Here is a 13907-nt window from a genome sequence, read left to right on the forward strand (position 1 = left end):
GAACCCGGGAGGCAGAGGTTGCAGTGAGACAAGATCACATCACTGCACTCCAGCCTGGACGACAGAGGGAGGCTCCATCTCAAAAAAAAAAAAAATGCTTAACATGGTAAATCTGTTGTTATGTACATTTTACTACAATTAGAAATAAACAACATTTAAAAATACAATTCTAAATGTCAATATATTTGTAATTTTGAGTGCAGAAGACTTTAAAAAAACATAAAACTCAGGAAGATAAAAAGAATGATCAATGGATTCAGCTAAATATTTTACATTTCTATGATAAAAGGCATCATAAAATTAAAAGACAAACAGCAAGCTGGGAAAAAATATTTGCATATATATGTTGGGCATTATTAATCATATAGTAATTTTTTTTTTTTGAAACAAAGCCTCTGTCGCCCAGGCTGGAGTGTAGTGGCGTGATCTTGGCTCACTGCAACCTCTGCCACTGAGGTTCAGGCGATTCTCTGGCCTCAGCCTCCCAAGTAGCTGAGGTTACAGGCACACCCCACCACACCCAGCTAATTTTGTTGTATTTTTAGTAGAGACGGGCTTTCACCATGTTGGCCAGGCTGGTCTCGAACTCCCAACCTCAGGTTATCCACCAGCCTTGGCTTCCCAAAGTGCTGGGATTACAGGCACGAGCCACTGTGTTCAGGCAATACAGTAAAATGACTGACGAGAAGGGGGAAGTATCTTAGGTTTGGTTAGTAGAAATCAAATTACTGAAGTCAATGAACACACCTGACAGACACACAAGATAAGGAGGAGGAGGTTGCAAAGTGTTGATGTTTGTGTAACCACAGGCATGGCTGAGCCTAGAACACGATTAGTATTCCAGCAAATGGAACCATGCAGGTACTGTTACAGGTTGCCTCCATTGAAGGACCCTTCCTTCTGTCACTAATATCATAAACCACATGGCAAATGAGGCAGGTAAGATCTGGGAGGAATTTAAGAAGCTTTTGTGCAACAGTGAACTTATAATGGGAAGAACTTAGGTTGTTACCAAGAGTCTGCACTGAGCCTGAGCACTCAAGACATTCTAGGGATAGCCAGCCACAGTGGATCATGCCTGTGATCTTAGCACTGTAGGAGGCCCAGGTGAGCAGATGATTTAAGCCCAGAAGTTCAAGATCAGCCTAGGCAACTGGTAAAATCACACCTCTATAAAAATGCAAAATGTAGTCAGGTGGGGTGGTGCACACTTGTAGTCCCAGCTACACAAGAGGCTGAGGTGGGAGGATTGTTCAGGCCTGGGAGGTCAAGGCTACATGAGCTGTAATCATACCACTGCACTCCAACCTGGGCAACAGAGAAAGACCCTGTCTCAAAAAAAAAAAAAAAAAAATAAAAAAGAAAAAAAAAAAAAAAAAAAAAAAAAAAAAAAAAATTTACTGGGGACTGCAGATCTGTTGTATCTACCTCTCAATGATGTAGTCACAGGGTAAACAGAACAATTATTGCCCCACCTCTCCTGATTAGTACCATCTCTGCTTTTAGAGAATCTCAAGCCTAAAAGAAGGGAAACCTAATTCTTCTGCTGACTTGGCAAATCAGCCTGGGTACCTCAATATTGGTCAGCCTGCCATGGATTGCTGCACTGATATCCTTCCCTGTTCCTTGCTGCATCCAGTGAGGGTCCAACCAATTCATTCAAAAGTATTAGGATGAAAAGAAGTGGGCATCAGAAATATAGGATTACTTCTGAGAACACATAAAGACCTTCTATAAATCAATAAAAATGCAAAGCAACTTTATTTTTAAAATGTGCATCAAACATGAACAGGAGACACACAGAGGAAGAAATGGCTATATAAACGAGTCACTTCACCTATCAGGCTGACAAATTTTAAGAGACTGGTAATATACCCATATTGGTGAGCGTCTTAGTCAGTTTGGGCTGCTCTCACAAATTCTCATAGACCGGGAAACTTAAACATTTCTCTCATAGTTCTGGAGGCTGGGAAGTCCAAGATCAAGGTGCCAAGAGAGGCAGTGTCTGCTGAGGGTCTACTTGCTGGTTTGCAGGTGGCTGTTTTCCCATTGTTCCCTCACATGGCAGAGAGCAAACACACTTTAAAACACACATTCTCACTGAAAGCTCTTGTTTTTGTTATAAGAGCACTAAACCCATTGTGAGGGTACCACCCTTAGGAGCTAATTACCTCACAAAGGCTCTATATCCAAGTACCATTACATTAGAGATTAGGGTTTGATAGGGTTTGTCTGTGTCCACATTCTAGTCTCAACTTGAATTGTATCTCCCAAAATTCCCATGTTTTGTGGGAGGGACACAGGCAGAGGTAATTGAATTATGGGGGGGCTGGTCTGTTCTGTGCTATTCTCATGATAGTGAATAAGTCTCAGGAGATCTGATGGGTTTATCAGCTGTTTCCACTTTTGCTTCTCTTTCATTTTCTCTTGCCATTGCCATATAAAAGTGCTTTTCACCTCCCACCATGATTGTGAGGCCTCCCAGCCATGTGGAACTGTAACTCCAATTCAGCCTCTTTTTCTTCCCAGTCTTGGGCATGTCTTTACCAGCAGCATGAAAACAGACTAATATAGGGTTTCAACATATGAATTTGGGGGAAGCACATTTAGTTCCCAGCAGTGAGGATGCAGAAAAAGGAAGATACTACACTTTGGATTGGAATTTAAACTTGTACATTAGGCTTGTAAACCCTTCAGAGGCTCAGATATGACTTGTGAGCCTTGTGACTTCTGAGATGAACACTCTCTCACCAGTGGCCAAAAAAAAAAAAAAAAAAAAACAGGGAAGTATTATTTACATTGGATATCCTACTACATGATGAATTTTCACATTGAACATTTAATTTCACATTTAATTAATTCCATCGGGAATTTGATTTGTAGCTTTCTTTTTCCAAATAATTAGTTAGTTGTCCCAGTACCATTTGTTGCGTGTTCTACATTTTCACCTCGGAAATATGCCATGATAGCATATAATGCATTCCTATAGAAACTCGGGTTTATCCTGAGCTTTCTATTTTGTTTATTGTATCAAGGATAGTAAACTAGGGCCCGTAGCCCATTTCAGACCTTCAGATGTGTGTTTAGTCTTGTTTTGCTTTTGGTCGAAGTGTCTTTTAAAATTATGAATTTTCATACCTTTAGGCAGTAGACAAAGTCAGGCCTATCTTAGAGCAAGTTACTTGCCCAGAGCATTTGAGGATTTTTTCCTGGAGTGACACTAGCAACATGCCGTTTCAACACTTTCATCTTAGAACACATTTTGGTATCTAGCAGTGGATAGTCCCTCTCATTCTTGTTTTGTGATAATTCCTTTTTTTTTGAGACAGAGTCTCACTCCATCCCCAGGTGCCACGCTGCAGTGCAGTGTCGTGACCTCAGCTCACTGCAACCTCTACCTCCAGGGCTCAAGCAATTCTCCTGCCTCAGCCTCCCGAGTAGCTGGGATGACAGGTGTGTGCCACCACGCCCAGCTAATTTTTTTGTATTTTTAGTAGAGACGGGGTTTCACCATATTGGCCAGGATGGTCTCGATCTCTTCACCTTGTGATCTGCCTGCCTTGGCCTCCCAAAGTGCCTGGATTACAGGTGAAAGCCAATGTTAGGGGGCTTCTGGACTAGCACACAGGGGGCTTGGAGGCTGGTGCAGAAGGTTGTACTGAGCCAAGGATAAAAAGCCTGGTCACAGCCCACCCATGTGGAGCCCAGGTCTTATTTACCCCTCTCAAAAACTCTTTTTCTCATTTTACTGGATAGTGATTTTGCTTTCTTTGGAATATCTATTGCACTGCCCGACCCAGAGACTTCCAAAACTGAATGGACTCCAATGATGATGTTAAAACAGGCCCCACCTCAGTCCTTTAGAATTCAAATCTATGGGGCTGGGTCCTGGCATCTGTATCTTAATCTTCCTAGTTGAGAACCTAAGGCTGGTATTTTGCAAAGCACATCTCTTGTCTTTCTTGTTTCCTTTTTTAATTACTTTGCTGGGATTTGGGGGATCTGAATTGGTCACCCAGGCAGGAGTGCAGGGGCTCATTGCAGCCTGGAACTCCTAGGCTCAAGTGATCCCCCAAACTCAGCCTCCAAACTAACTGGGACTACAAGTGTGTGCCACCACATCAGCCTAATTTTAAAATTTTTTGTACGGAAGGAGTGTCACTGAGTTACACTCCTTCCTCAAGTGTAAAAGATTTGAGCCAAATCCTGGGCTCAAGTGATTTCCCCACCTTGGCCTCCCAAAGTGTAGGGATGACAGGCATGAGCCACCATGCCTGGCCAGTCAAGCCCTGCTATTTCACTCTAATGATATTTCTGGTGCATACCTACAGCCAGTGTTGTTTTAAACTGCACTATTGGAGAAAAACAGAAGGGGAGAAGTGATAGTTTTGCTTTTTCCTGAACATATCAGATAAAACCTGGGCCATTTTTGGACAATGTGTCAACATAATTTAAGATGGGTGCTGCCCAATGATAGCCTGTCTAGAGAAGGTGCCTAGAACACAGAGGAATATGCAAAACTGGCTTGAAGAGTGATTCATCAGAACCTTTCCTGCTACAGAGGAGAAACTCCAATGACAACAGAATATTGATCTTCTAACCTTTCAAAGCCTGTTAAATAGGAGAGAAAGATGGTTTTCTATTTTGTTACAGAAGGATCCAACCAGCTCTGATGGTTGAAATCATCATGAATGCAAATGTCAGCTCAGTTCAACAAGAAGAGAGATTTCTAACTATTGGACTTCCACAGAGACGGGATCTGCTTCCTCATTCAGTTGTGCCTTTCCTATCAGCGAGAGACTCCTCGGAGACCAGGGCCCATTAGGAAGCTGTGCCAGAACTCACGAGTTCTTTGAATGGTATCTGAGGCGACATCCAGTTCCTATATTTTATTTCTCCTTAAAAAAATATTTTTGACACTGTGTCTCACTCTGTCATCCAGGCTGGTGTGCAGTGGTGCAATCAGAGCTCACTGCAGCCTCAAACATCAGGACTTAAGGGATCCTCCTGCCTCAGCTTCCCAAGTAGCTGGGACCACAGGGGTCTGCCATGATTCCTGATTACTTTGTTGATATTTTGTAGAGATGAGGTCTTGCTATGTTGCCCTGACTAATCTTGAGCTCCTAACCACAAGTGATGCTCCTGACTCCGCCACCCAAAGGGCTGAGATTGTGAGAGCACCTGTGCCTTGCTGAGATTTTTTTCCACTTAGTCTTTGTTACAAAGAATATTTAATTCCTAGAATATATAAATGGTAAGAAAATGTCTGGGTCAAGTGACGTTTATATATTGTAATTGTTGATATATAGACTACAGTTCCTTAGCTGAACTGGAAGGGCAGGCTTTAGGTGATTCATGGATGGACTGAAACTGTGGACACTGTTGGAAATATGTGTGAACCCACTGACAGTTTCCTATGATTTTCCGTCCTCAAAGTGTCTCCTGGACTCATAAAGATGCCTGAGAGTAAAGGTCGTGTGTTCCCCTAGCATAGGATCAAGGATGGTGAATACCTGTAGACATTTAGCAAAAAAGCTTTGCCAAACTGAGTGCTATGATGTAACGGTTTCATTCAACAAGTCAATGTACCCGGGATCTCTTGGACATGATCATCTCACTCCTGGAAGGTCTCATCATTCTGCTTACCCTAAATATCCTTGCCATCTTCCACCCTCTCCCCCAGGCCAGACTGAAATGGGAAGGAACAGCAGGGAGGAGAGCCCAACACCCCTTCAGCTGAGAGTAGATAGGACACAGCCTCTGCCTGGACAGGGAAAAGAGGAATGCGGAGACCCTGAGAATGCTTTTGGACAATGCTCAGAGGTTGTGGCATTATCAGGAGTTACCCCTCACCCCGGATCTCCAAGAGAAGAGATCAGTCTGGCAGTTACATGTGTTTTTCTTCAAACTGGTTGCCAGGTTGGAAAGGCCAATGACATCAGAGATTCCAACCTTTCTGATTGGACAGATCGAACTCTGGGCGCTTGGGAGCTCAGGTGGATAACAGCATCTTCTCAGAGCTGTTCTTCACTCCTGACTTCTCCTGAGCCTCTAGAAGAGAAACATGCTTTTCAGGGTCCTAACGGGGTCTGTAAGGCGGCTTTGGACAGAACAGAGACTAGGTTGAGTGGACAGAAACAAAGCCTTTGGGAGAGACCATGGCCAGTGGTCAAGCACACCCCCCGTTTGAAGTGCAGAGCCCCCAGCTTAGTACAACGGTGTGTTCTCCCCAGGTGCTGGTGGATGATGAAGTGCCAGGACCATCAGGTGAGGTGACTGGAGGGAGAAGTGATGGGAGAGGACTGACTCAGAAGAGGGACAGGGCCCAGTGATTGGGAAGGAGCACCTGAAGTAGGGTGTGTGGGAAAGAAATGAGGGACTCAGCGCCTCGGGGAAGGAGGGTGCAGGGAGGGGGGCTCAGCTTGGCCACATGGAAAGAAAGCCTGGGAAAAATGACGGGGGTCAGGAGATGCACTCAAAAGATGACAGGGGAGAAGGAAGTGCTCAAGTGAAGGTTTCCATTCTTCTCCAATTGAAAGTTCTTATCTTTGATGAGGAAACCTTTTGAGGACAGAAAGGTGGAATAATGGGGAGGTGAGGGAGAGGTAGATGGGGATCAGCAAAGGGGAAAGTGGAGACATGGCTTGGAGAAGCTTAGAGACAGCGACGTTCGGGAGGATGGAAGAGTACTATGTGGCCTTAAGGTCAGGGGTCTAAGGTCATCAGTTGCAGAAACTTTACACCATGTCCTGGTTTCTTCACTCAGCCCCCTGTGTAGATCCCAGCCCCTGGCCTCAAGCCCTTGGCCTCAAAAAGAGGAGGGAATGGTCAGACGAATCGGAATGGTCAGACGAATCCAAGGAGGAGACGGAGGAGGAGCTGAACTTGGAGCGCAGCCCTGAGCCCAAGGACACCTGGGTGGCAGAGACCCTGTCTGAAGATGGGCTCAAGATGAGGCTGAAGAGAAAGCGAGTGTCCTTGGTGCTCCCTGAGCACCATGAGGCCTTCAACAGGCTGCTGGGTAGGAGGACACCCCGGAGAGCACCTCCAATTGGGTTCATTTTAAAAAATGGAAATTTCCAATAATCACACTTTTTCAATAAGAAGAATTTGTTCTCCTGGTGGGTGAGCTCTCCATGTGGGAGGAGGAGGCTTAGGAGATGGTAGAGGATGAGGCTAGTCTTAAGAAAGGTCTGCACTTGAAATGAGAAAGCTTGGTTTCATGCCAGGTACAGTGGCTCATGCCTGAGGTCCCAGCACTTAGGGAGGTTCAGGCAGCAGGATCTCTTGAACTCAGTCATTCGAAGGCATAATGAGCTGTGACTGCATCACTGCACTCCAGCCTGGTTGACAGGGAAAGACCCTATCACAAAATTTTTTTAACAAAATGAAAGCAAGCAAGCTTGGTTTCAGCTGTACCCTCTGAAATTCTATGTCTCATGCTGACTTTCTAAACCTAAGTGTCTCCATCCACAGAAGGGGAGGACAAGGCCATGGGCACACCCTGCTGTGACTGTCTCCCGAAGCAAAGATGGGAATTCCATGATCACTTCTGCAGCGGTCCGTTTGTGTCTCATGGGAGGACATCATGGCTTATCGCATCTCCTCATCCTATAGATTCTGACACCCAGGGCCTCCTTTAGCCTTTCCTCAGGGGAGTCTCAGAGCGGCAGCCTCCCTCCTTGCCCAGTGAAAGTCCGTCTCTCCTCTCCCATACACCAAACCCTTGGCCACAGTTTTGAGACTTCCCCAAGGGAGGCACAGTTCTCTCTGCTCTGTGGTTCCCACGACAACCTGTTCTGCTTCCCACCCTAACACAGGCTCTCTTTTCACAGAGGATCCTGTCATTCAAAAATTCCTGGCCTGGGACAAAGATCTGAGGGTTTCCGACAAGGTAAGGTTGTTCTCCACTCCACTGTGTTCCTGCTCTAACACACGGCCTGGGGGAGGGTGCAGCTTCTAAACACTTCCTCTCCTCTCTCCCTCTACTATCTCCCACCTACTGCTCCCATTGTATTGGATGCTCAAGTTCTGATGATATATATATATATATATATATATATATATATATATATATTTTTTGGAGACAGGATCTCGTTCTGTTGCCCAGGTTGGAGCGCAGTGGTGCAATCATAGCTCACTGCAGCCTCAACCTCCTGGGCTCAAGCAATCCTCCCAACTGAGCCTCTCCAATAGCTGGGACTCAAGGCGTGAGTCACCACTCCCAGTTATTTTTGCTCTTTTTATAATCTGTCAGCATCTCCCTCAGGGCTCTGCAGGCTTCTTGCATAGTGGATGGGTGGCCCCTGCCTCTGCTTAGGGCCCTTTGAGATGCGAGCCCCGGACCACAGTCGTGAAACACATGACCCCTATCCTCTCAGAACCTGGGGACCTCAGCCCCTCAATGTGCTGGTATTACATACATATGAGCCTCCCAATCAGCCAAAATATCAAAGTATATCTAAAACACTCAGCACAATTATTTTCATTTTGCAAGTGTTCATGTTATATTGACTCTATGTAATAATTCATATGGCATTTAGGTATAAGATAAATCTTTCCTTCTCTACATTCATTCATCTCTCCATGTAGTCAACAAAACCATGTGAAGGACATCTTATGTGCCAGGGAATACGAAGGATGGCAAGAGAGAGGTCACAGCAATGCTTGTTCAATTAGTGCACCAGGATCACCCAGCTCACCAAGACCCTCCTGACACTAGCCGCCCTAGACACACTCCCTCCAATGAACCCATCAGAGCATCACAGACCTCCCTTCCTCTGACTTCCCAGATTTGCAGGCGACTTGGAACACCTCTCCACCTGCAATCCCCCAATGGGCACAGTCGCCAAACAAGGAGGTCCCCTCTCTGATAGGCAACCACACCACTGCCCCCATTCCCTTATCTCTACCATCTTCCTCTTCCAGGATGTGACCTCTCTCTCTTTCATTCTGCTCCCTTCTCTCCATCAGTATCTCCTGTCAATGGTCATAGCGTATTTTAGCCGTGCCGGCCTCTTCTCATGGCAATACCGACGCATTCATTTCTTCCTGGCTCTGTGAGTAGTTTGCTTCTTCCCACCTGCCAATATCTAACACCCTGGGACAGCGGAGGAAGTGGGATTCCAAACTTCCATCTATTTTTTACCCTATTTGTCCTCTTTCCACTGTGTGTAAAACTACCAAGATTATACTATGGCGTTCTTGGTCTGTTCTTTCTAAAAGCAAACACAAGTGCAGTTGACAAAGAGTAGAATCAAACAAAAGGAAACGTAAACCCCTCCTAAAGGGAAAGGAAAGAAATGGACATGACCCCGCTCCCCAAGCAAGCAGCCATTTCTGGTTCTTCTCTCTCCTTCCTACATCAACATCAAATGCCATTTTCCATCCTCCTCCTCCAGCTTCCCATGACAGAGGCCGCAATGCCAGGTAGTCCTGGCATAACACGGATCCATCTTCAAATCCTCCCTGCTGGGGCTTCCTGCCCTGCAAGTCCCGCCCCAAGTCAGGGGGCTCCCTAGAGCTGCCTGAATAGCTTTCCAAAGCACAGCTCCCCTGCTTCACTGCCCACCTGAACCACTTCCTTAGCTGATTTCCCTCTAAATGGAGGCCTGGGTCCACAGGGCAAATTCAACCCTCTCTGCAATCTCTCTAGCACGAAATCTGCCCACCATTCTGATGTTTCATTATTTGGTTTCACCGCTTCTTCCAAATGCCCACCGCTCTGTTTTGGTTTGGTGTTTTCTGTCTGGGTGTCCTACACACATGTGGATCTGAAGGGAATTACCAACTCCTTAAAATCAGTCCAACCTCACAGCCTCTGTGATGCCTTCCCTGATCTTTCAACATCTCACGCCTGCAGCACTTCACTTACCTCCTGGGATAATGGGACATTCTGGATTAGTTTATCTGCCTCCTTTTCCCCAAACCCATCACATTAGACCTCCATTGAAGGCAGGATCTTTTCAAGACATCAAAGTTTTTATTTTTACCAGAGATGTGCTCTGTCCCTAAGGCTGGAGGTCAGTGGCAAGATTAGAGCTCACTGCAGCCTCTATCTTCCAGGCTCTAGTGATCCTCCCCCCTCAGCCTCCTGAGTAGCCGAGACTACAGGCGCAAGCCACCACATATAGCCACTTTTTATGATTTTTAGTAGAGACCAGGCTTCACTATGTCACCCAGGCTTCTACTCCTGGACTCAAGGAATACTCTCACCTCAGCCTCTCAAAGGGCTGGCATTACAGAGATGAGCCACAAAATCAGCCAAAATATCAGTCTTCCCAAAACACTCAGCATAGTTCCCTTCATTTTCCAAGTGTTCATGTTATATTGACTCCATGAAATAATTCATACAGCATTTGGGTATGAGATAAATCTTTCCTTCTTTTCTTCATTCATTCATGTATTCATTTATTCAACAAATCCTTATGAAGTACATCATATCATATGTGCCAGGGAATATGGGGGATGGGAAGAGAGAGGTCACAGCAATGTTTGTTGAATTAATGCAGCAAGATAAACAAAGCCCTATATTGGCCATTTGGTAGGCAAGAGATAATTAACAGAAACAAACCAGTCAGTTCCCGTCCTTGGGGCCCTTAGGATGGAGAGGGAGACAAGTGTGTGCAAACATAACAAGGAAGGGGGTGTGGGGAGGAACTGGGATGGGGACTAGGACAAGGTCATGTCACCTGTCTTGTGTAAGGATGGCAGGACACATGCTTAGGATAAGACTTGAGCTGGTTTTAAATGAAGAGGGGGTCTTGCTATATTACCCAGACTGGTCTCTAACTCCTGCCCTCCAGTGATCCTCCTGTCTGGACTCCCAAAATGCTGGGATTCCAGGCTAAAGCCACCACTTGGACTGTCTCCTTCCTGAAGGTGTGAGAGGCACCCTTCAGCGGGTCTCTGTCCAGCAGGGCCTGCTGAGGAAGGCAGGGCCCTCTCCAGGGTGGGTGTGGTTGCTGAGCTGAGGACAGTCCCCTGCCTTCCTCTCTGGGAAGTGGAACTCCGGCGGGGGTCCCTTCTGGGGGTGGCCGTTAGCAGCAACCCGATTTCTCTCCCCAGCTACCTGGCCAGTGACATGGAGGAGGACGACCAGGCCCCCAAACAAGACATCTTCTCCTTCCTCTACGGGAAGGACCACTCCCAGAAACCCTTGTTCCATAAGCTTCGATACCAGTTTCTCTGTTCCATGAGCTGGAGGATGCGGGTTTCCCCAGAGGAGATGGAGGAGGTAGGTGTGGCCATAAGGAGGAGGTGGAGGTGAGGAGAGATGGGCTGGATTGGAGGCTGGAAGAGTGCAGGGAGGGGTCTTTCTGGGGAGTCCCAGGCTTCTCAAGTGGTGTGTGTTTTCCCAGATCCAGGCTTATGACCCAGAGCACTGGGTGTGGGCCCGAGATCGCACCCTCATTTCCTAGAGCTCCAGGGACATGGAGGCCTGAGGTCATCGGCCTGAGAGAAGGTACGTCTGAATCCTCCAGAGTAAAAGCTAAAGAAAATCCGAGGATCCCAACTGCTTGATCCAGCTTCAAACCTGGTCAACATGGCAAGACCCCGTCTCTACAAAAAATACAAAAATTAGCTGGGCATCGTGGAGGGCACCTCTAGTCCCCACCACTCCGGAGGCTGAGTTGGAGGGAACAGCAGAGCCTGGGAGGTTGGGGCTGCAGTGAGCTGTGATTCTGCCACTGCACTCCAGCCGGGGCCCCAGAGTGACACTCTTGTCTCAAAAATGAGGATACTACGTAGATTTAGGGAGGTTCCTTAGGATGGACATACTTGAGTTACGGATTTCGGAAAAGGATTCCCTGAAGATTTGCTTTATATCTTGTGCAGCTAACTGCATTTAGGACTAAGCATTAGACTTCAACAGGAGAGATTAAGATTCAGGGTTAGGAATCTGGTCTGGTGGTTTGTCATGTCGTCATATTAGACATGGGTGCAGCATGGTTCCAAGTCTAGATCTTAACAACCCAGAAGGCCCCAAGTGTGATGAAGTCCAAAGCCACGTTCTCCCAGGGTGTTCTACTCCCTGGGCTGACTCCCTCGAAGTCCTTGCCATGAAGCAGATCACTGGGGGTGACTCTGGGCGTATTCAGTGATTTTTTGAGTTAAGGTCACCAAAGTGTATCAGAATAAAAAATGATATTTCAGAATCAGGGTTTAGAATGAAGGGTTAGAGATAAAATAGCATTTATACATTGCTCCGAACCCTAGTTAGGACTGACATGGGATGCAGATAACCTTCCAGTCTAGAGATCTGCCTCCTTCAAATGTGATATCCTCTCTCTCACTTCCAGACCACTGGGCCCAGGGGAGATGGGCATTTTCAGCAGGAAGTTTATCCCGACACCAATGACTCCAAAGACACCAAGAAGAGAAGAGTTTCCTGTGCAGATCATCTAAAAGAACCTGGACTCTTCTAGAAGGGGCGGACTAGAGTGACTACGTTTTCCTCCTAGGAGCCAAGGGTACTTCTTATAGTCTGTGGAGGGAATGTGAGATACCAGGGGTGTTTCTGGTTCCAACCCTTCCTGTGGCACGATCTCCCTTTTCACACGGCTGAATCCCAACCTCCCCTGGGCTAGAAGCTGTAAGGCCAGTTTCCTATGGACTTAGCTGCCACACTTCACAAGCATGGGAGGCACAGCGCAGGTGCTCAGATTCTCACAGAATTCTTTGCAAAATACGAAATTACTGCCATAGGATTTTAAGAGATAGTTTAATATATACTGCATATTTTATTGGTTTATTTTCCAAATGTTGGCCATAGAATTATTACAGTTTATTTTAAATCGTTTGAAATTTTTAAGAGATATTTTAATATACACTATACATTTTATTGGTTTATTTTGAGTATGTTGGCCATAGAATTACATTTATTTTGTACAGTTTTGAATTTTGTAGTATTGAAAACATGCTGTTCCTATAGAGTTTTGTGATGGTTGTTATAGTTGTTATAAACACATAAATATAATTCAGTTTTCATTTTTAAGAAAGGATTATTTTTATCCTAAATCTTTCATCTTTCAATTATTTTATTTATTATCATATGTGCTCCCAAAGCGAACACTCTTGTTATCTCTGATACTGACCTAACTTATCCATTATATTTATAGCTAGGTGGGAGTTCTTCTACATTCTTTTAGATAGACATTTTTATTTTCTGTTTAGTGTTTGTTACTGAATTGTGAGAATTTAGTTGTGATTTTTAGCATGTCTTACATATGTACTAACATATCCAATATACACTACACATTTTATGTGTTTATTTTGAAAATTATGGGCATAGAATTATTACTACATGTATTTAACTAATTTAGAGATACAAGTATTTTGGAAAAGACACTGTTTTTACGAAGTTGTGTAATGCTGTTATACCTTTCATATACACATAAACAGAATTCTGTTTTCATTTTCAAAAGATGATTATTTTATCCTAAATGTTTTATTTTTAAATCTTTTTATTACATGTGTTGCTGAAGCACTGTGTTTACTTAGTATAGTTACATAATATATCTATTATATTTTTAGCTAGATGGCATTTACCCTAAATTCTTGTAAAAATAAATTTTTATTTGATGCTTAGTGTTTGTTATTGAATTGTGAGAATTCCTACCCATTTTTTACCTTGTATTGTAAGGTTTGTGTGTTACTTTAAAGAGGACGTGTGTTTGAAAGGGAGTCGGGAGCTGTGTGTTTTAAAGAGGACAGTGCAGTGCACTGCCCAGGAAAATGCAATAAAGATGAAGTTTTCTCACCTTCACAATGACTGTGATCAGACTGATCTGGATTTCTTATTTGTTGTCCAATAACATTTTTGTTTAATGAGGTTTTAGTTATTTGAACAAATTTATTAACTCTGGAAAACAATGCTGAGTCATTTTTCCTTTTTTTTTTTTTTT

The 13907-nt window shown here is 44.8% G+C and overlaps 1 protein-coding gene and 1 long non-coding RNA gene across 2 annotated transcripts in view; one reads left to right on the forward strand and one right to left on the reverse strand.

Annotated features, from left to right (window-relative positions):
• The window catches only part of LOC108306514, a 95806-nt gene that overhangs the window by 78948 nt on the left and 2951 nt on the right, over window positions 1-13907 (reverse strand). The gene's annotated exons all lie outside the window — the stretch shown is intronic.
• Window positions 5995-11464, forward strand: SPDYE4 (speedy/RINGO cell cycle regulator family member E4). Its single transcript, XM_017531467.2, has 6 exons — window positions 5995-6267; window positions 6767-7021; window positions 7836-7894; window positions 8974-9059; window positions 11068-11236; window positions 11361-11464. The coding sequence occupies exons 1-6, from the start codon at window positions 6159-6161 to the stop codon at window positions 11418-11420; spliced, it is 738 nt and encodes a 245-aa protein (XP_017386956.1). The 5' UTR covers window positions 5995-6158; the 3' UTR covers window positions 11421-11464.

This window comes from Cebus imitator, unplaced genomic scaffold (genome assembly GCF_001604975.1).
Source record: "Cebus imitator isolate Cc_AM_T3 unplaced genomic scaffold, Cebus_imitator-1.0 Scaffold72, whole genome shotgun sequence".
Taxonomy (NCBI): Eukaryota; Metazoa; Chordata; class Mammalia; order Primates; family Cebidae; genus Cebus; species Cebus imitator.